Genomic DNA, 22623 nt, shown 5'->3' on the forward strand with positions numbered 1-22623 from the left:
GAATTCAACGTTGTCCTTAACTACATAGCGAGTTCCAGGCCAGCCTGGGCTATGTGAGACCTTCTTGTCTCAACAAAAACTAAACAAATCCAAGCTGATTCTCTGAGTCTCTCTTGTTCTGTGGCCTCAGGCTTGTCCAGTGACATCTTTTGATTTGAGAATGAAGCTCTGAGAAGTTCTTCTGGCCCCCAAGATACCACTGCTGGTGCTGGAGTGTCCATAGGACAGGCAGGGGAGAAGGTAACAACCCGTTTGATGAGAGTTGGGAGTGGTGGAGGGTTGGCGTTACACAGTGACGGTGAGCGAGTTGGTGGGTACACCGCGGTGGCAGCAGCGTGTCACCTGTCCCCTCTCCTGCAGGCCTCCCCTGTGTACAGCTTCAGTTTTCCCCGGAGGAAGTTGGAGTAGACCCGGAAGAGCTTGCAGAAAGTATCCACCGTGAGTGTTCGGAGTGGAGCAGGTGGGGTGGTGTCTGGAGGTGATATCAATTCCTTCTGTCAAGAGAGAAGAGCATATTACCAAAGTGTGCAGGAATACAGATAAAATGTGACCTGGGACAGAATGGGAGGGGTGTGTGAAGAGAGACCTCAGCATTAAGTGTGTGTGTGGGGGGGTAGCCGCCAGAGGTGAGTCTTCTTCCATCACTCTCCATATTATTTTTATTTGTGAATGTATGCAGGTGCCCAGGACATGCACAACACACCCTCAGATTTCCTAGGGGAATAAAAAGGCAGCTATGAGCCACCTGATGTGGGGGCTGGGCACTGAATCTGCAAGAGCAGCAAGCACTCTTAATCACTGAACCACCTCTCCAGCCCTGCCACCCTATGTTTTTAGAAAGTGTCTCTCCTAGAACCTGTAGCTCACCACCTAAGCAAGACTGGCTGAGCAGTGAGTCCCCGGGAATCCTTGTGATTCTGTGTCCCCGGCTCTGGGGTGGCATGTATGTTTCCCCTCACTTTGTTGGGTTTTGTTGTTGTTTGTTTGTTTGTTTTTGTTTTTCTTTGCGGGGGAGGGGTTCGAGACAGGGTTTCTCCGTGTAGCCCTGGCTATCCTGGAACTCACTATGTAGACCAGGCTGGCCTCGAACTCAGAAATTCGCCTGCCTCTGCCTCCCAAGTGCTGGGATTAAAGGTGTGAGCCACCATCACCTGGCTGTTGGGTTTTTTTAATATATAATTTATTTTAAAGATTTATTTATTTTATATATATGATTACACTGTAGCTGTCTTCAGACACCAGAAGAGGGCATCAGATCCTATTACAGATGGTTGTGAGCCACCATGTGGTTGCTGGGAATTGAACTCAGGATCTCTGGAAGAGCAGTTAACCGCTGAGCCACCTTTCCAGCCCCTCATTTTTTTTTTTTTTTTTTTTTTAATTAACAGAAGTGCTGAAGATCCAGCTTGGCTCCTCACAAGTACACAGCAAGCAGGCCATCCCCTGATTCATCTCCCCAGCCTGAGCTGTCAGTATTCTTTGTTTTACATGTGTTATTACACTGATTTACTTATGTAGGTGAAGGTCAGAGGACTTTCGGCGTGTGGGTCCCAGGGATCGAACTCAGGGCATCAGGCTTAGTGGTAAGTTCCTATCGTCACTGAGCTATCTCCCTGGCTCAGACCTCAATATTCTTTATTGGTTTTTGGAGCATTCTGTAGAAGGGGAAGTGGCAGGGTCCACAGGCACTCACACTCACCTGAGCTCCCAGCACCCGAAGCAGTGAAGTGAGGCTACGAAGACCACTGATGGCTTTGTCTATATGAAGCTGAAGAATCTCTGGTGGCTGGGAGGAATTGGCTAGCAGGGCCTGGGCCTGCAGGATGGCTTCTGAGAGCAGGGACAGGCCTTGCCAAACTTCTACAGCCTGTTCTTCCACCTGGGGGAGGCAAAGACTTAGAAACAGCCAGCCAGAGTCATTCTCTATCCTCCCTGGCTATCAGACAGGACTAAAAGAAGGAACAGAAAAGCAAGCAGTAAGGTTTGTTGAATGAGTGAATGAATGAATGAATGAATGGTGAGCTATTCTGTTCCATCAACCATTGTCTCTAACATTCTTTCTCCCACACTATCAAGATGTGAAAATGAGACCCACCAACTTCTAGGAACCAGGGGTGGAGAGGATGGGGGCATGGACAAATAGACAGACAGACAGTGATGAGGACAGGGACTAGACACAACAAAGCTCACCTCCATTCTTTTCCAGGCGTAGAAGTTGACTTTGGTATCTGGCACTGTAATATTCTCACTCAGTCTTGGACCTTCCACACTCATCTAAAAGACATAGCCCCAAGTCCAGGGGTTTGATTCTACAAAAAGCCACCAGCCACTCTGTCTTTGAACTTTCCCAGCATGCTTTTGGGGCCACCAGCTTTATCAGTCTTTATTTTAGACAGAGTTTCACGTAGCCCAGGTTGGCCTCACACTTGGTATGTAGCTGAGGATCACCTTGAATCAGAAGATCCTCCTACCTCCACCTCCCAAGTATTGGGATGTAGGTTTGTGCCAACAAAAAAATGGCTCATGCAGCCCTGGGAATCGAACCCAGGGCTTCTTGCACACCAAACAAGCACTCTACCAACTAGGCCACATCCCCTACCCAGTTTTATCATTCTCGTGGGTGTTGGGGTGGGGATGAAAGAGGTTTAATCTCATCTTGACCCTAAAGACAATTTCAGGAAGGGACCCAAATTCCCAGATCCCGGAGATCCAGTTTCTTTCTTTTGTGGGGCCATGGAGCTTACCGTGACATTTTCTGCCTCCTTGGCCTCCAAGATGTACCTCTCCAGAACTCGACTGTCGCAGATGAGACGTGGGGGAGCACAGAGGACTGGGAGGCCCAGAGGAATCAGTAGCAAGGACAGTAAAAGCAACAGAGTGGGACGTTCTGGAAGAAAGGCAGGCTGAAAGTGAGGCAGGGAGGGGAGGGGGCCGTGGGACTGCAATTTGCTCAGCGAGACCCCTCTGCCCTTCTAGTCTCTGCTGACCCGACCTTGCAATTGCTTAGGCTCTGCCTGAGTGGCCTTCATTCAATCCCTGCGCGCTGCATACCCCACCCCCCAAGCGACCGGCATCCACTTCTCGGCCAAACTTCACTGTGAGTGCACGCCAGAGGCTGGCAGAACCTGGGAAGCTGGGACTCCTGGACGCAGGTAATTCTTTTAGCAACTTTCCACCCACAGAGTAGCGCCTCATCTCCCTAAAATCCCAGACTTTGTCCCTGTTCTGAATCCCCCCCCCGCCTTTTTTGTCATTCATAGGGGGCTCCCCAAACCCCTTCGTGCACGTGGAGGCTGCCCCACCCCCCCTCTCTTCCTTGATCCTTGGAGAGTCGCAGGTCCTTGAACACGGCCCCGTTTCCTGGCCAATAGCTTTAGATGTAAATCCTTGCTCAAACAGGAGCCTGGAGGTCACAGGTCCCTAGCCTGTGAGTACTCACCGGGCACCCCCATCTCCGCGCCTGGCTGCCGGGCTCCTTAGCGACCCGGGGCTGGGCCAGTGTCCACGCTGCGAGTCTTCATCCTTGGAAGTTCTGAAGGGCCAGATCACCCCACTAGTCTGGAAGAAGGTGGTCACCGTCCAGGGGGTGCAGGCAGAGTGGGGACGCGGTGGCCCCGGCCAAGGGTCCGTTCGGGAACACAGTGAGACACAGCCACCGGTCAGGGTTGGTCCGGGGACACTGTGGCTCCGGCCGGGGGTCGGGGATGTTATCAGCATGTGTGCGTGCGCGGGTGGGGGTGGGGGTGAAGCTGTGTGTGCGTGAGGGGTCGCCAGAGGTGGGGGCCACCTGGGGTCAGAGCAAGGGGCAGGACGCCTGGGTCTGGTGCTTGCTGGGGTGGAGCTGCGGCTGTTCCAGGCACACACGCTGTCAGGGGGGCTTGGGGGGGGCAGGTTCTGATTTCCAGGAGGGTAGCCCAGTGGGGTGCGCATCTGAGATGTGCGAGGGAAGCCTAAGGCTGAGGTAAGTCTAATTGACCTATGAAAAGCTGGGCACCTGAACACCTCCGCTGGGGGGCGTCCTTGTCTTGGGGCGGGGACTTAGATCAGAAACGACTAGATGCCTTTTCTTCTCACAGTCTTAAGACTTGTTCTAAGGGTCAGGGTTGTCCCCGTTAAGGAGTCAGACTCAGACAAGTGGAGTAACAAATGGGGCCTCCTCCCCTCCTTCTCCTCATTTTCTAGAACCCTAAAAACCCAAGAAGGTAACTTTCAGAGCAGGAAGCCTGTGGTGCACTGCTGAGGACGCATGGGCAAGTTGATAGTGGGTTCTTGCTTTTGTTTATGCGGTGCTGAGACTGGAACCCAGTGGCTTCTGTTAGGCAAACACTCTGTGACTGAGCTCCCACTGAGCAGGGGGATTCTGGGCACTCTACCACTGAACCACGCCCCTAGCCTCTCACTGGGGGATTCTAGGCAGGGGCTCTACAGATGAGTCCAGTCTCCAGAACCAATGTCTATTTTGTGTAAGACCATTTGCAGGATTAAAAAAAAAATACGTTTTAATCTTCTTCAAGATCCTATACAGCCAAACTAGTTCTGAAGATGGCAGGCAATGTATCAGAACCCAAGTGTGCAGCTCTGAGGTGTAAGAGCTGAGGGCGAGCGAGCTCATATCCAACCAAGGAAGTTAAGGCAGATGGGATGGCAGAAATCACTCTGAGCTCAGACTTGAGGATTGAGCAGTGTGAATGGATTGTAGTGCCAGTGGGTATGGGAGGGGACTGAGGTGTATGAGGAGAAGTGGGGGGTATGGAATGAGGGGATCAGGCCAGAGTGCTCTTATGGAGGAACCATGTTGCAAAATAGCCTTGACTGCTATTCTGAATAATTTGGATTAAAGAGAGAGAGAGAGTAGGAATTCATTTATTCTTTCAGGAAATCTTCAAATGCTGGTGTGGTGGTGTGCTCTGGTCATCCCAGCATTTAGGAGGCTGGGGGCAGCTTGGGCTACATAGTGAAACTATCTCAAAAGATAAAAGAAGGACTGAAGAGATGGCTCAGTGGTTAAGGGCACGTGTTACTCTTGTTGAGGACCCAGGTTCTATTCCCAGCACCCATACGGTGGTTCTCAACCATCCATAACTCCAGTTCCAAGGAATCGATGGCCTCTTCTGACCTCTCCAAGCACTGGGCATGTGCACAGCACACATACACATATGCAGGCAAACCAAATAAAACATGAATCTAATAAAAAATGTAGGGATAAAAGAAATGTTAAGGACTATGTTCCACCTACTAGGAAGGGACCTGAGGACAAGGTTATCAATGGCACAGTCAAGAATGCCTGCCCTGGGTGACATTCTAGTGTGGAGAGGGACAATGGGCAGATGTCATTTAGAACTAAGTAGAGGTGGCTGGAGATATGTCTAGCAGTTTGTGAGCACTTGCTCTTTTGCAGAGGACCCAGGTTCAGTTGCTAGCAACCATATGGCCACTAACAGCTATCTGTAACTCCAGATATAGGGATCTGATGCCCTCTTCTGGACTCCGAGGAGGCTATACACATGTGTTGCACAGACACATGGGTCAAAATCCATATGTATAAAATAAAAATATTTATATAATATTTAAAAATATGTATAAAATAAAAATCATATTATATATCTTTAATATATAATATGATGTATATATCATATATATCGTATATACTATAGACGTAGTATATCACATATATATAAGAATAAATGGAAGGAGTTGAGGAAATGATTTAGTCAGTAAATGTTTGCTTCATATGTACAAGGACCTGATTTACATTTCCTAGTAAAATTTTACATTCCACATAAAATCTGGGCATAAACCAGGAGGTGGTGGCACACACCTTTAATATTAGCACTGGGAGGCAGGGGTAGGTGGAGCTCCATGAGTTCAAGGCCAGCCTGGTCTACAGGGTGAGTTACAAGACTGTCAGGACTACACAGAGAAACCCTGTCTCCAAAATACCAAACTCAAAACAACAATCAAAAGTATGCTGGCACGTGATCGATAGCAACCCCAGTGTTTGGGAGGTAGAAGCAGGAGGATTCCTGGAGCTCATTGGACAGCTAATAGAACCAAATCAGTAACTTCCAGGTTCACTAAGACCCTGCCTCAAAAACAGCGGAGGGTCAGTGAGAAGATGACTCAGTGGGTAAAGGTACTTGCCACCAAGTCTGGTGGCCTGAGACCCACGTAGTGGAAGAAGAGACTCAGCTGCTGCAAGCTGGTCTGGGACCTCCGCGTGTGCCATGTAGAACTCATACACGGAGATGCACATGCAATTAATTAATAATTCATTAATGTAACAAACATGAAATGGAGAAGCAATTGAGTAAGACATCTGAAAGCCAAACTGTGGCCTCCGCTCTTGCACCACATGCATGTATACATACACACACACATATATACATACACACACATATGCACACACATACACACACAGAAACACAGAGACAGACATATATGCACACACACATGCCCACACACATGCACATGTGCACACACACACACTCTAAGGAGGAAAGACATGGAAGGTGCACCCAGGAGTTGCAGTTGCCTATTCAGTCAATAGGCAGTCAGGGTTGCCAGTCCATTATTCTGACGTGCTGGAGGAAAAAGGGAGCCATAGGATTTAGCTGGGGAGAGCATGATCAAAACAAGCTGTAGAAACATGAAGAAGAGGCCCGGAGGAAGCTAGCTGGTGAGCTAGCTGGAAGTCAGATGAACCTGAGCCTGATTCTTCTGACTGGACCGTTATCACCTTAGACCTTTTCAGGGGTTCTTCCCAAACCTGCTGTCCAGACTTAGCAGCCAGCTCTGCTTTCCAACAGTAGCCCAGACATGAGGCATGCAGAACGAACACACGTCCACACACGTCCGCCTGTGAGCTCAGTCCCGACCACCGCACCCCTCCCACCAGGCTGCTCTTTCCAGGGCCCCTGACTCCTGCGTCACTGCTCTGACCTATCCACCGGAGAGAGGGCCAGGGACAGATGGGGGCAGGGACAACACGGCCTGACATGGCCTTAGAAGGAGGAGCCTTTTGGGGCTGTAGGACCTGTTCCTTTTCTGTCACTAACTTTTCAGAGAACCCTAGGAGAGGGGCCAGGTCCATCAGCTTCTATATGTTGGAGCCAGCAGGATTGGATGTCCCCTGGGGCCTTGGAGAGAGAGAGAGAGAGCTACCATTGTATTTGTGGGGAAGAAAACAGTGAACAAGTCAATGCACGGCATGCCCGATTCTAATGCCACATAATCCCCAAGTGCTGAGGGGCTCTGGGGACCCAACATCAGTTCGAAAGCACTGGTGCACTACAGAACACAGTCTGTGCATCTGATGGCAGGTGACTCTGAGGGAACCGAGAGGAAACAGAGCCGGAAGCGCTAGTAGGGTGTGATGGCACACACGTGCAATCCTAGCTCTTGAATGGAAGGGGCAGAAGGTTCGTAGCAAGTTCAAGGCAGCCTGGGTTACACGGCATACTCCAGGCCAGCCAGGGCCGTGTCACATGATCTGTCTCAAAATGAAAACCAAACAGCCGGGGTAGAGCGGTGCACACCTGTCATCCCAGCACTGGGGGGTGAGGAGCGGGGGAGGCGGGAAGGATCAGGAGTTCAGGGCTATCTTCTGATATGTAGTGAATTGGAGGCTAGCCTGGGCTACGTGAGACCCTCTCTCAAAAAGAGAAAGAAATAAAAGAAGGCAAACAAACAAAACCCTCTGTCTCGGTCCCCCCACGGAGGTCTGTCACTGTCCACCCATCACCATATAGAACCCCAAAGCCCACTCTAGTCCTTCCTAACCCTGTCTCTCCATTTGTTTTCCCATAAATATTCTCACCTATGTCATGACCCCGAGCAGGAATCTTTTACTTTTTGTGGTTGTTGTTGTTTTTTCACGTGACAAGGTCTCACGTAGCCCAGGCTAGGCTTGAGCTCTATAAGTAGCCAAGGAATACCTTGAACTTGTGGCCACCCCACCTTCACCTTCTAAGTAATAACATTCTAGTCATGCACCGTCATGCCAAGGATGAAAGCTGGGGTTCAGTCTAGGCAAGCACTCTACCAACTGAGTCACATCCCCAGGTCCCTTGAGCAGGAATCTGCAGGGATTTCCCACTCCCGAGAAGTAAGACCCACCGTACAGAGTCATGTTCTTCCTTTTGTATTGAATTTATTTGTTCAGTATGTGTGCAAGGGCATGCTCATGTGTGCAACAGCATGGGTGTGGAGATCAGAGGACAACATACAAGAGTTGGATGCAGGAATTGAACACAGGTCAATTGGGCTTAGCAGCAAGCACCCCTACCAGCTGAGCCATCTTGCCAGCCCCACACTATGGCCTCCCATTATAGGAGCTTCTTTAGACTTCTTTTTAACTGCTGTTCCATCTGGCTTGCCCTCCCCACTCTGTCTCCCTCTCTTCTTCAGATCTCAAACCCAAGCTGTCTCTGCCACAAAGCCTCTCCCGACACAGACACCACAGCAGGAAGTTGTCATTGCTTGTGTGAGTGAGTGTCTTAGCTTTTGCTCTATCAGGGCCACTGGGTGTGACAAAGTTGAGAAGCTATACAAGTTGAACACTGCTCAGCTCTAGGAGTTGCTCAATCATAAAATGTCCCCGCTGGGCGTAGACCCCTCTGTCTCCCTGTGTGTGTCCCGGTACACAGAGAGCAGGGGATAGTACATGGAAGATCTCCCGCGTCTCTGTGCCATCCCCGCACTAGCATGGTTCTTAGCAGCAGTCACTGTTGAGTTGAGGGTTGTGTTCTGTGATCCCCGCCAGGCTCCTCTCTAGGTAGGAGACATAGAGAGAGAGAGTAGAGACAACACCTAACCACCCTTGCTCACTGGGCTCTTGGGCTGGAGAAGCTGCTATTAATTAATGTCAGAGTAGGTGACCAGTGAACTGGGGTCTAACGATAACGGCAGAGATGAAACCCACAGAGGAGCTGAAGGCAGACTGTGCTCTACGGGTCCCAAAAGGGGAGCAAATTTACAACCCCCATGAGCGGTTGCAAACCTCAGGCATCACGGAGCCCCAGCTGCCTGGAGCTGGGCTGAGAGGGGGAGGGAAGGGCTCTGGGCTTTCCAAGCAGTGGCTTCCCAGCTTGGGAGTCCAGCCAACGGCCTAGGAGACCTTCTGTGCTGGAAAGTGAGTTGGCTGGGCGGGGAGAGGGCTGGAAGAGTGTTTTGAGGGGAGACTTTTGGCCTTTGGGGGTCTGGAAGGAAATGAGAATGCTGGAGAAGGGAATTCTGTCGGCTGACAGCCCCCGGGGTGGTGGTGCACATCTGTAATCATTTCAGCTATTCTGGAGGCTGAAGAGAATCGTGAGTTCCAGGCCAGCCTGGATTTCATAGCAAGACCTTATCTTGGAAAGAAAAGAAAGGTTAGCCAGTTGGTGGTGGCGCACGCCTTTAGTCCCTCTGCTCAGGAGGCAGAGCCAGGTGGATCTCTGAGAGTTCGAGGCCAGCCTGGTCTACAGAGTGAGTTCCAAGACAGCCAGGGCTACACAGTGAAACCCTGTCTTAAAAGAAAGAGAGAGGGCTGGAGAGATGGCTCAGTGGTTAAAAGCACCCATTGCTCCTCCAGAGGTCCTGAGTTCAATTCCCAGCAACCACATGGTGGCTCACAACCATCTGTAATGGGATCCGATGCCCTCTTCTGGTATGTCTGAAGATAGCAACAGTGTACTCATAAATAAAATAAATAAATCTTTACAAAAAGAAAGGAAAGGAAGGGAGGGAGAGATGGAGAGAGAGAGAGAGAGAGAGAGAGAGAGAGAGAGAGAGAGAGAGAGAGAGAGAGAGAGAGGCTCAGTTGGTAAGGTTGCTGCACAAGTATGAGGCCCTGATTTTAAGCCCCAGTGTATAATACGCTGGTTGCAGGAGCTTGTCCTTGCAGCCCCAGTATTAGGAAGCTAGAGGCAGGCAGATTGCTGGAGTTTACTGGCCAGCTAGCCTAACCCAGGTCCCAGGTCCCAGGTCCCAGTGACAGACTCTCTCAAAACACACACACAGTGGACAGTTCCTGAGGAATGACGCCTGAGGTTGACCTCTGTCCTCCATGCCTATGTGCACATACCCCCCTTCCCCCACACACAAAAAGAAAGAAAAAAAAAGCCATGCATAGTGGTGTGTGCCTGTAATCCTAGCACTCAGGATGTGGAGGCAAGAGAATCAAGAGTTCTGGGTCATCCTCAGCTACATAACAACTTCTAGGCTAGCCTGAACTACATGAGGCATTGTCTTTGGGGTAGGGGAAGAAAGAAATAAAATCTACTTTCCCTGCCCCCCCCCATTCTTATTAGGTGTCACACAACCAAGTATAACTCTTTTGGAAGACCTGGTACCTAATACACTTACCTACAACAAGCAGGTGTTCAGTAAACGCTATAGGTGCTAAACAGGTGTCTAGCGGCTGGCAAGATGGTTCAGTGGGTAGAAATGCTTGCTGCCAAGGCTGACAACCTGAGTTCAGTCTCCAGTCTCCAGGACCCACATGGCAGAGGGAGAGAACAGACTTCCTCAAACTGTTCTCTGACCTCTACATGCATACTGCAGCATGTGCACATCCCCCCCCCACACACACACACACTCAACTGTGTGAACATGAATGTGCAATTATGGATACATTTCAAAAATAAATTGGTTGGACTGGCGAGATGGCTCAGTGGTTAAGAGCACTGACTGCTCTTCCAGAGGTCCTGAGTTCAATTCCCAGCAACCACATGGTGGCTCACAGCCATTTGTAATGGGATCCGATGCCCTCTTCTGGTGTGTCTGAAGACAGCTACAGTGTACTCATACATAAATAAATCTTAAATAAATAAATAGGTTGAAAGATTCACATTTATCCTGACACATAGTCTTTTCAAATTTTTGAGACAAGGTCTCTAAAATGCTCAAGCTATCCCATAACTTACTATGTAGCCCAGGCTAGCCTTGAACTTATAACAAACAGTCCTCCTGCCTCTACCTCCTGAATAGCTGGGATTGTCATCATGAGGAGTCATGTGCCTCGCTTGGGGATGTGTCTCTACAGGAGGAAATCATTCCCTGTTCACTGTGGGCTCTGTAACTGTTCAATGAAAGGAGGAGAGACACTGCACTGAGACAGACTTTCTACTCCTGGCCCAAGCTGATTGCTTAAGTGTTAATGGAAGACAAGGGAACAGAGATGGTGCCGGCTTCGCTGAAGACACCTGTGAAAGCTGCCGATCCCCGGGCTTCCTGGCCTCATACTCCACACAGACCACCATAGATGCAGAAACCTGGCTCTTAGCTATGTCTGTGGTGGTCCCCCACTCCACACCTCCCCAGCCAAGCTTTCAAACAAGAAATCCCTGGGGGCTGGTCTGCCTTCAGTAGCATCATGGAAGGCTACGCCTGCGGACAGTGACCCAGGGAAGCCCTAACTGCAAGTATTGTGGAAACACGGACTAGAAACAACAAACGGAGGCTGTGTGAGACACAGAGCTGCCAAGACAAACCGAACGGGCGTACGAGGGATGTGAGAGCGCTGCCTGCCGCTAGCTCCGCTGGGCTCTAGCCAGAAGAGCAGAGTCAAGAACACATACGTGCAGGGAGACACAACTGCAGCCCAGCTTCCTACGGGCTCTAGATCTGCTCCTGGGAGGTTTCAAGGCCAGAAAGCCCCGGAGAGGTTGACAGAGGGCTAGCCAACCAAGCATGGTGGCACATGCCTGTAGTCCTAGCACTTGTGAAGTGAAGGCCGGGAGATAGTATGTTTGAGGCCAGTCAGCCTGGATAATATATCAAGAAACCCTGTCTCCAAAGGACAACAAAACAGATGGAGAGATGGCCCTGCAGTTAAGAATGTATCGTGCCGCCGGGCAGTGGTGACGCACGCCTTTAATCCCAGCACTTGGGAGGCAGAAGCAGGTGAATTTCTGAGTTCAAGGCCAGCCTGGTCTACAGAGTGAGTTTCAGGACAGCCAGGGCTACACAGAGAAACCCTGTCTCGAAAAACCAAAAAAAAAAAAAAAAAAAGAATGTATAGTGCTTCTGGGGAGGAGATGGTGCACGCCTTTAATCCCAGCACTCAGGAGACAGAGGCAGGCAGATCTCTGTGAGTTTGAGCCCAGCCTGGTCTATAGAGTGAGTTCCAGGACAGCCAGGGCTACACAGAGAAACCCTGTCCTGGAAAACAAAACAAAACAAAGAATACAGACGGCTCTTACAGTTTGCTTGACATCACCTACATCAGCTGGCTCACAACCACCTCTAACCCCAGTTCCGGGGGACATAACAGCTCTAGCCTCTGAGTGCACTTGAACTTGTATGCAGAAACTCACATAGAGACATATACATAATTAAAAATAAGGTAAAATCTTTTTAAAAATAATAAAACCAGGGCTGGAGAGATGGCTCAGTGGTTAAGAGCACTGGCTGCTCTTCCAGAGGTCCTGAGTTCGATTCCCAGAAACTTCATGGTGGCTCACAACCATCTGTATTGGGATCTGACGCCCTCTTCTGGTGTGTCTGAAGCAAGTGTACTCATATAAATAAAAATAAATAAATCTAAAATAATAATAATAAAAAACCCAAGTAGGATGGTTCATACTTGCAAGCCCAGTACTTGGAAAGCTGAGGCAGGAGGATTGACATGTGTTCAGGACTAGCCTGGACTGCATAGTGAGTTTCAGGCCAGCCTGTATTACATACTGAGAACCTGTCAGAATGAAGAAAGGATGGAAAAAGGAAAAAAGGAAAGAAGAGAGGAAGGAAGGAAGGAAGGTAGGTAGGTCTGAGAATATGGCCCAGTCAGTAAAGTGCTTGTTACCCAGTGTGGGAAACTGAGTTCTACCTCTAATACCCACATAAAAGAGCTGGGCATGGGTGTGTGTGTGTGTGTGTGTGTGTGTGTGTGTGTGTAACCCAATTGCTGAGGAAGCTGAAGCAAGAGACCTTCTGGGCTTGCTGGCTGTCACCATCATAGCCAAGTCACTGAGTCCAAGTGTAAATGGAGAGACCCTGTCTCAAAGAGCAAAGTGGCTGGGAGTGTTGCTACAAGCCAGCACTTGGGAGACAGAGACAAGCAAAGCTCTGTGGGTTCGAGGACATCCTGGTCTGTGAAGAGAGTTCAAGCCAGGCAGGCTGGGGAGACCTTGTCTCAGAAAGAAACAAAGGCAGAAAGGAAGGGAGGGAGGGATGGAGGGATGGAGGGATGGAGGGAGGGAGGGAGGGATGGAGGTAGGAAGGGAGGGATGGAGGGAGGGAGGGAGGGAGGAAGGGATGGAGGGAGGGAGGGAGGGAGGGAGGGATGGAGGTAGGAAGGGAGGGAGAGAGGTAGGGAGGGAGGGAGGGAGGGAAGGAAGGAGGGAGGGAAGGAAGGAGGGAGGGAGGAAAAGGAGGGAGGGAGGAAAGAAGGGAAGGGGGAAGGATGAGAGGAGGGAGGGATGAAGGAAAGAACAAAGAAGGAACGAAGGGAGGGAGGAGAGAAAGGTGGGCCTGTGTCTTGTTGAGTACCACCTCTGGCCTTCACATGCACGGAAACACACGCTCATGTGCACTTTCACATACGTGAATAGGTACACACACAGACACTACCATGAACAACAAAACCCAAGGCTGATGGAGAGGGCTGTCACAATATAAGTGTCATGAGCCTTGTTTCCTTAGTCTCCACAGCCACTCTGTGTCCCTCCTGGCCCACAATGTACCTAGCCTGTTCCTATATCCTCTGCCCAGGAGCTTCTCTTTCCTTTCTTCTGCCCATCAAACTCCTACTCAGCCTTCAGTACCCAAGTCCAAGGTTAAAGCATGGTCCCCACAAAGAACTTAATCTTTGCATCCCCTCAGGTACACATACATGATGGCAGCCTACAGCTCTTATGTATCTCATCTGTTCACAAGAACTGCATCCTGTGTACACCTTCCCGGCGACATAGTGAGCTATGTCATATGCAGAAGCCATGGGAAGGGATTTTGGCCCACTAGAACCTAGTTTTCAGTGCCATACCATGAAAATTGGAGTGAAATTCCGTCCCTGACTCTTAGGGACGACTAAACTCTTGTGATCTCAAACAACAGTAAAAGATACAATCTGAACTACATCGTGAGTTTCAGGCCAGCCTGAATTACGTATCTCGCATGTAGACAGTAGTCCTTGGTATATGAGAGGAATGGATGTGTGGAACCCCACACACCTTTAGAATCCTAAATACAAGATACTCAAGTTCCTGATAAAGCTGTACAAGTGTTGTCATGTATTTGCAGTCCCAAAACCCAAGACACTAAGGCAGGAGGATCTTGATGTGAAGCCAGCCTGGACTATCAGCAAGACCCTGCCTCAATTAAAATTATAAGTAATTAATTAGCTAACAAATTAATTAAATTCAGATATGGTAGTATACACCTGAAACTATAGCACTTGAGAGGCAGAGGTGTGAGGATAGCCCACAAGCCTGGGGTTGCCCTGAGCTAACATAGTATATTCCAGACCAGCCAGGGCTACATTACAGGACCTTAACTCAAACAAACAAACAAACATCTGGGAAGCTGGTGCATCACTTACTGTGTGAGCATGGGGACCAGAGACTGGAGCTTCAGAATTCACATAAATATTGGACAGGTGTAGTTGCCCACTGGCCCAGCACTCAGGAGACAGAGACAGGGATGTCTGGGGGCAAGCTGAAATTAGCAAGCTCTGGATGGAGAGACAAAGCCTCAATAAATAAAGTGGAGAGTAACTAAAGAAGATATCCAGTGTCAAGCTGGGGCCTCCACACTGACGCCGTCCTGCATGTGTGCCTGCATACATTCCAATGTGCATGCACATTGCCCCCCCCACACACACACAAACCCCCATAAATCCATATGTACATAAACAAATGAGCCCATACAGGGATCTCCTGGAACCTGTGGCCACTCTCTCATCTCTAGACTTCTTCAGATACAGACTATTATGTAGATAGTCCAGGTGCTGTGTTTCGTGCTGTGTTGCTTAGGGGATAATGCTAAGAAAACAACACTTGTATAGGTTTGCTTGAACAGGGTCTCACTATGTAGTCACGGCTGGGCTGGAACATTCTGTGTAGGGCAGGCTGGTCTCGAACTCACAGAGCTCTACTTGCTTCTGCCTCAGAAACCTGGGAACTGGAGTTACAGTTGTGAGCCACTCGGCATGGGTGCTGAGTACCTTACTTGAGTCATCTGCAAAAACAGTACTTGCTGCTAATCACTGGGCCATCTCTCCAACACATCTCTGCTTTAGGTACTGAGCCAGGTGCGACAGGCGTGAGCTACATGCACCATGCTTCACTTTTTTTTATTGTTGTTTGTATACAAATAGATCGGTTTCACTGTGATATTTTTCTTTATAGTTTATCAATAGATATTGAGACAGGATCTCATTGATACCAGCCTGGCTTTAAACTCGCCGGGGAACCCAGGATAAGCCTTAGGTCCTGAGCTCCTGCTCCCACGTTCCAAGGGTTGATATTACAGGTTTGTGATATCATGTTCAACTTATGAGATGCTGGGGATAGAGCCCAGGGCTTCACATGTGGTAGACCAGAACTCCAGCACTATGCTACATCCCCAGTCCTTTACTGTGATGGTTTTAAACATAATGTGCTATCTTCTCATCTACTCTCCCCCACTGCCCTCTCTGATGCTCCTTCTCTTCTTGCTGATTCCTTCCTCATCAAATAGCTTCATATACATATATACACATATATGTATATATAATATAGTCTTTAATATACTGTTTATTAATTTAATATATTTATTTAATATATCATTCATTACTGTATATTCCTATTCTTTTATTCCCCTTTAAACTTCCTAGCACCCATTCAAAAAGCTGCATGTGGCAACATACCACCCACAGGAGGGCTGAGGGAGAAGAGACGGGGGGAGGGGGGGGATCCCTGAAGTTTCATGGCCAACTAAATGGAAGTGATACGTTATTAGTTCCGTGAGAGACCCCGTCTCAAAAATAAGATAAAAAGTGGTTGAGGAAGACACAGAACATCACCCTCTGGCCTCCACACACTGAAACATGTACACACACACACACACTAATAAATAAATCTGCACTCTCTATATAAGGGAAAACACATGCTTTTTCCTTTTCCAAGCCTGGCTTTTTCCACTTACTGATCCCTTGCTCCTTCCATATTCCTGAAAATGTCATAATTTCATTTTTCTTTATAGTTGAGTAAAAGCCCATTCTGTATATGAGTCCTATGTTCTCTCTTGTTATCACATGTTTAAATCTGTCTGTGTGTGTGTGTGTGTTCGTGTTCGTGTGTGGGCTCATATCCTCTACGCAAAGAGGACAACTTGTAGAAGCGGGTTCTGTCCTTCTCTGTGTGGGTCCTGGTGATCAGGCTGTCTGTCAAGCTTGGAGTTGAGAGCCTTTGTCATCTCATCTGCCTTGGACTACACGTTCTTTATCCATTCACGTGCCACTAGACACCTATGCTGGTGTTGTGTCTTGGTTACTGTGCGTAGCGCAGATAGACTTGGATGGGTAGGAATCCCTGGTGCATACTGATTACAGCCCTTTGGGTAGATGCCAAGGCCGGGTCATGTGGTAGTTGTAGTTCTGCCTTTAGCTTTTGGAGAAGTCTCTATACTGACTCCCATAGAGGCTGTGCCAGTTCACCCTCTCACCAACCGTGTCTTGGGATTCCTCTTTCCCCCCACATCCTTGCCAGTATTTAAGTTTGTTTACTTGACAGCCATCCCGACTAGGATGTAACGCGTTTTTAATTAGCATTTCCTGGTAGCTAAGGGTGTTGATTTTTTTTTCAAATATTTATTGACCAAAATATTTATTCCTTTGAGCCACCCCCCCCTCCTCTAATTATTTATAGGCCAGACAGTGGTGGTGTACATCTCCTCCTGAGGCAGATGGATCTCTATGAGTTCGAGGCCAGCCTAGTCTTACAGAGTAAGTTCCAAGACAGCCAGGGCTGCACAAAGAAACCTTGTCTCAGTAAAAAATATATATATATATATTTTTATGTGGTTTGCTTGCAAGTATATTTGTGCAACAGGAGCATGCCTGGTGCCCAGGGAGGCCAGAAGAAGCTGTTGAATCCCCTGGCATTGGAAGAGCCTTGTGGGTTCTGGGAATTGAACTGGAGTCGTCTGGAGAAGCAGCTGGTGTTTTTGACCACTGAGCCCATCTCTCCAGTCCCTCCTTTGAGTACTTTCTATTCAGTTTGTTAGTCCTTTAATTAATGATTTATCTCCCGGTGATCTGGGGAGAGCTTTGTAATTCTAGGCATTAATCTCCTGTCAGATGTACGTGGGGCAAAGATTTTCTCCAAGTCTTTAATGGTCTCTTCACTCTGCAGGTTTGCTTTTGAGACACAGTCTTGCTCTGTAGCTCAGACTGACCTTGAATTGGCTCTGTAGCCCAGGTTGGACTCAAACTCACAGCCCTCCTGCCTGAGCCTAAGTGTCAAGATAACATGTGTATGTGGTCACACCCAGGCCAGTTGGCTTTTCAGAAACAAACGTAGGAGCCACTGGGTAGCTCCTAATCAACCAGCACGTCTCAGGAGAAAGCCTTCAGGAGGTGGCTGGCTTCCACTGTGTGGGCTCCAGGTTGTTGGGCTTGCCTTTACCCCTGGAGTCTTCTTGGAAGCCCCTCCAATTTCTCTGTTGTATTTAGTTTGAGCCCCTAGCCCTACTAGGTGATTCTAGATCTCAGCAAGCTGGGAGGAAAGATTAAACAGCTGAACCAGGTTGACCTCAGACTCTAGACTACAGATGCTCAGAAACACACAGGCTCTTCAGGAACAGGAATTAAGTGTGACAGTCAAAACTGTCAGCTCCACCTGGGGGCTTAGGTCAGCAGTAGAGGAGTTACTTAGGATCCACCACTGAAGAGCTGGGGGGCGGGGCTCAGCAACAATACTTACTTAGTGTACAAGGCCCTAGGTTTCACTCCCAGCAAACAGAACTGTCAGTTCAAGGAAGCTTAATATGGAGAAGGCTAATCTTCCATCTTAAAAGAAAAAACTGTTTGCATGTATATTTGTGAGTACGGGTACATGTGCTACAGTGTACACGTAAGTCTAAGGGCTTCAGGGCATCAGCCTTCACCTTCCACTTTGAGATTGGGTTTCTTCTTGCTGTTTACGCCGGAGCAGCTAGCCCACAAGCCACACAGGATTCTCGTCTCTGACTCCCACCTCACTGTAAAAGCATGGGAAGCAGATCCAAGTGCCGCAGTACCCAGCATAAAATGACTTCTGCTGATTCCAATATTCATGATTGTTTGACAAGTGCCTTTCCTATTGAGCTCTCTCCCCAGTCCTCTTCCATCATAATTCAGGTGGTTACTAGGGACTGAACCCCAGGTCTAATCCTATGCTAGGCGACTAGGTAACACTAGTCATGAGTCCTACACTGAGTTATATCCACAACGCACTTCCTTCACCTTTAAACCTCCTCTTTCCCCAAGCCTGGGAACCATGAGAGGCTGACCAGCTGTAGCTAGGTCAGTAGATGAGTCTACTCTCTCATCTTCCTGAGAGCACACTGTGACAATTAAGCTTCTGTGTTACACTCAACAAATTTGATTCGTGTCATACTGTGGTCTAATGTGGGTTCCTTTCCTGTGGCCTAAATATTTGCAAAGTTTCCTACCATTCCTATTCAAGTACAGACAGAATTACACTAGGAAGAAGAGGCCATTCAAAGCCCGGCACCAACACAACTTAATATTTTATTATACAAGACAAGGAAGATTCACTTCTTGGGCTCTCCATTCTCAGTCCTCTAGGCTGAGGTAACAAGGCTCTGATAAGAAATCCATGACAGAACTTAGAACAAGAGCCACCGGGAACCACTAGAAACCTCAGTCACATGGATGTGTGTGCACACAGGACTTGGTGGATGACAGTTACTTGGGCGTGACCCTGAAGACTCGAATGTGGATGGCTGAGTTGTTCCTGATCCTCGTCAGTGGCTCTCGAGAGTCAGTCTCAGGTTCCAACTCATCAACCAGCTCCACGGTGGAGGTATTGGCAGCCACCTGTAGGGACCCAAAGCTGCCTGCCTGCAGCTGCAGAGCGATGTTGATGGCCCGGTTGATGGCCAGACCCAAGCCATGAATGTAGATTTCAGTGCATGCGTTCTGCCCCCTAGTGCCTCCATCCAGCAGCTTTTGGCATCGAGCTAGCTGGGCCTTAAAATCAGTCTTCATGTTGACATAAATGTCATTGGGCCTCCGGGGCAAGCGGTGAGGAAGTCGCTTCCGAAGGGTGTACTCCACAGGGTCCAGCTCAGCCTCAATGGCACCGCGGGGCTCTCTGTTTTCTGCCATGCTCCGAGCCCTGGCATGGAGAAGGAACGAGATTCAGGGAGAATGACAAGAGAATCTTTTCTTGCCCAGCTTTCTAAGGGTGCAACCAGAAGGGGGCGCCCTCAACGCCCTCTTCCTTCCCAGCTCTCAATCCCTTCCACTTCCGCTTTCTCCACTCCCAGTTTTAATTCATTCATCACGTGGTTCCCATTCCCGGCGTTTCCACGCCTACCTTCTCCCTTCCACAGTGCCTTTTACTCGCGTGAGCCTCGCCGACCGATCCAAGTAGACACCGCTGCCCACGATACGCAGAAGAAGAACGGAGAAGGGATCGGAACGGGAACGCCAGGCAATCTCGCCAGCAAGGACTACGCACTGCGCACGCGCGTCCCCGCTCCAAGCCGGAACCGATAAGCTTGTGGCCTTCTAGGCCTCCGTTCTCTCCGCCTCCTTTCCTCGTACGCGTGCGCAAGGGAATTTAAGGCTCGCGAGACTGAGGTCTATTCTTGACTGCTTCGAAGGGCGGGACTAGCTAGTAGAGGCGGGACTAATTAACAGAGGCGGGCCCAAGAGGGGCGTGGCGTGGATCACCCAGTTTTCCCCTCCCCGGGAGGGGCGGGGCTCGAGGATCTAGGCGGGAAGCAGGGTTGGGAAAGGGGGTTTGGAACAGCGACCCCGGGTCAGCAAGGGAGCGGGGATCGCCCAGGGCCCGTAAGTATGTAAGTATGTAATCCACGTCCGTCTCACTTCTAAGCAGTGGAATTGACAGCTGACCTCCCGCCCGAGGTCACGGAAGCCGAGAAATCGAAGGGATCGAGTTAAGGCCGGATGTCCACCATGGGCTCCTCCCTCTTCAAGGGACCCACTTTAGGTGCCAAGCGTTTGCGGCTTCCCGCCACACCTCTTAACTGTCTTCTCCCGCCGCACTCGAGCTGCTTCCCGCGACAGGCAAGCCATGACCGGCCGCTCCCTGGCGGAAGGGACAGGAATTGCAGTACTTGGGTTCCTAGCCCCTTAAAGTTAGTGGGGACCTGGATCTCTGCCCAGATTGGTAAAGCCTATGGACAGTTCCCTGCAGAAATGTGTGAAACCTGTATTTGGGACCCCGTCCTATACCTCCAGGCCACTTACCTAGGCAGAATCTGATTGAAGGCTGGAAAGAGAAGCATGCACCCTGCTCTATAGCCAACCTTGAATTTCTGATCCCCCTGCCTCCACCTTGTGAGTGCCAGGGTTAGGCACTCACTCAACTGAGCTACATACCTAATTTGTGAGATTTAGGTTAAAATGGAAGAGTTTGGCGTTCTAGACCTCATTTACTCTAAAAATGAACGGTTTCAGGGGAACCAGAGGAAGAGTTGCACATAGAAACCAAAAATCTTTTCTTGTTGGGGAAGATAGGGTTTAACTATCTAGCTCAAGCTAGTTGAGAACTCATGCTTCTTTTCTGTCTTGGCCTCCCCAGTGCTAGTGTTTCAGGAGTACACGACTGCGCCATGTTAATAAGTTTATCCTAAAATTTACAGAAAGGCAAATAAGTAGACTGGATAAAATGGTTTTGTAATGTCGTTGGACTCATAATTGTGTCAGCAATTAAGAGCACTTGCTGCTCTTCAGGAGCACTCCCAGAGGGCCTAAGTTTGTTCCCAGTACCCATGTTGGGTGGCTCACAGCCATCTGTAACGCCAGCTTCAGGAGACCTGACACTCTCTTCTGGCTTGTGCCTGTGTGCCCAGACACACACAGGCACATATATAAAAGAAATTTTTTTTTAATATTTCCTTTTAAAGCTATGGCTACTGCGTGTATGGGAACATACTATAATACGGTGTGAAGTTGATTCCTCAACCCTTGCACGGGTTCTGAGGATCAAAGGGTCACACAGCAAGCACTTTCCACACTGAACCATCTTGCCAGCCCCTTAAGACTTGTGCCATGTAAATACAGTCATTAAGAAAAGTGTGCTGTTGGCAGATGTATAGATACAAAAATCAATAAAACAGAGAACTCAGAAGCACACAAGTACAACCAAGCCATTGGAGAAAGGGCCTCCCAGGCAGGCTGGCATGAAACTCAATGAGAGTGCCCTTGAAGGTCAGATCGCCTACCTCCAGCTGCCAAGTGTGGGGATTACAGGTGTGGGCCAGCATAGCTGATTTATGCAGTGCTGGGGAGGGAACCCAGGGCTTTGTGCTTGCTACCATTTGAGTTATAGCTCCAACCAATTCATTTTCTTGACAGAAATGCAAACATAGCACAATGCAAAAAGACTGTGTGTCAAGTGCTTCTGAAAGAGACCGGGAAAGAAAAGGGCCTTCAGACCATAGCGTGGCTCTGAATATGAAACTCTTAACTATACACAGATTGGACAAAATGAAAGGGAACAACTCTTCAAGAGGCTAGTCAGGCCAGAGACAGGGTCGGGGTGGGGTGGGAAACCAAGATAAACTATCGTTCGTCAAAACTTCAAGGCTAGAGGGTCTATAGGTAAAGCTACCCACTGTGAAACCTAAGAATCTGAGGTCCCTGGGACCCACATAATAGAAGAAGAAAAAAGTGTACTCCCAGAAGCAGTCCTCTGAGTGGATGGCCATGCACATCACCCCCCCCCAAACACACTCAAAATGAATACATTTAAAAATAAAATGAGGAAACCTTTAAGGCTGGGCACGATGGCTCACACCTGTAATACAAGCACTTAGGAGACTGTGGCAGGAGGATTATCACAAGCTTGAAGCCAATTTAATCTAGAGAGCTCCAGAGTACAACGTAAGACCCTGTCTTAAACATAAAACTTTTATGAAAGACCAAAATATTATAAAAACAGGATGCACAAAGCTGGGTGTGGTGGTACACGCTTGGTCCAGGCACGCAGGAGGTGGAGGTCAGAGGGCAAGAGGCTCGGCTCCATCTTAGGCTCTATAGCAAGTCTGAGGCCAGCTTGGGTACATGAGACCTGTCTAGAGATCGAAGGGTTGGGGAGATGGCTCAATGGGCAAAGTGCATTCTGTCCAAGCCTAAACCCCAGGACCTACTTAAAGACAGAAGAGACTCAACACCACAGTTGTCCTCTGACCTCCAAACGGTGATGTGGCTGGCACATGTATACATACACCATAGACAAATGCACAGACAATAATGATAATATGATAATAATAAAATATTATATTATAAAGTAGGAGAAGGTAAAAGAAGCCATGGGATGGGAGCATATATTTGCAAATCATATATTTAATAAAAGATTTGTATCAGGAGTATGTAAAAACTGGGAACTGAAGGGCTTGAATACAAGTGCCATGGTGCCTGTAAACCCAGCTCTCTGAAGGCTTAGGTAACAGGAACATGTGTCCTGAAAG

At 48.9% G+C, this 22623-nt stretch overlaps 2 protein-coding genes across 3 annotated transcripts; both read right to left on the reverse strand.

Annotated features, from left to right (window-relative positions):
• Positions 1-338: 338 nt before the first annotated feature.
• Epo (erythropoietin) lies at positions 339-3452 on the reverse strand. Of its 2 annotated transcripts, none has more exons than XM_076922264.1 (6): positions 3440-3452; positions 2745-2887; positions 2324-2331; positions 2191-2269; positions 1700-1879; positions 339-491 (listed from the first exon to the last, which is right to left on the reverse strand). In XM_076922264.1, exons 1-6 carry the CDS (start codon positions 3450-3452, stop codon positions 339-341), a joined length of 576 nt encoding a protein of 191 aa, XP_076778379.1. The 2 variants fall into 2 exon arrangements, with proteins under 2 accessions (XP_076778379.1, XP_076778378.1); XM_076922263.1 differs by having other exon boundaries at positions 339-494.
• Positions 3453-18669: 15217 nt separating this feature from the next.
• Pop7 (POP7 ribonuclease P/MRP subunit) lies at positions 18670-19667 on the reverse strand. Its single transcript, XM_076923299.1, has 2 exons — positions 19500-19667; positions 18670-19298 (listed from the first exon to the last, which is right to left on the reverse strand). The coding sequence occupies exon 2, from the start codon at positions 19286-19288 to the stop codon at positions 18866-18868; it is 423 nt and encodes a 140-aa protein (XP_076779414.1). The 5' UTR covers positions 19289-19298; positions 19500-19667; the 3' UTR covers positions 18670-18865.
• Between the last annotated feature and the right edge of the window lie 2956 nt (positions 19668-22623).

This window comes from Arvicanthis niloticus, chromosome 24 (genome assembly GCF_011762505.2).
Source record: "Arvicanthis niloticus isolate mArvNil1 chromosome 24, mArvNil1.pat.X, whole genome shotgun sequence".
NCBI lineage: Eukaryota > Metazoa > Chordata > Mammalia > Rodentia > Muridae > Arvicanthis > Arvicanthis niloticus.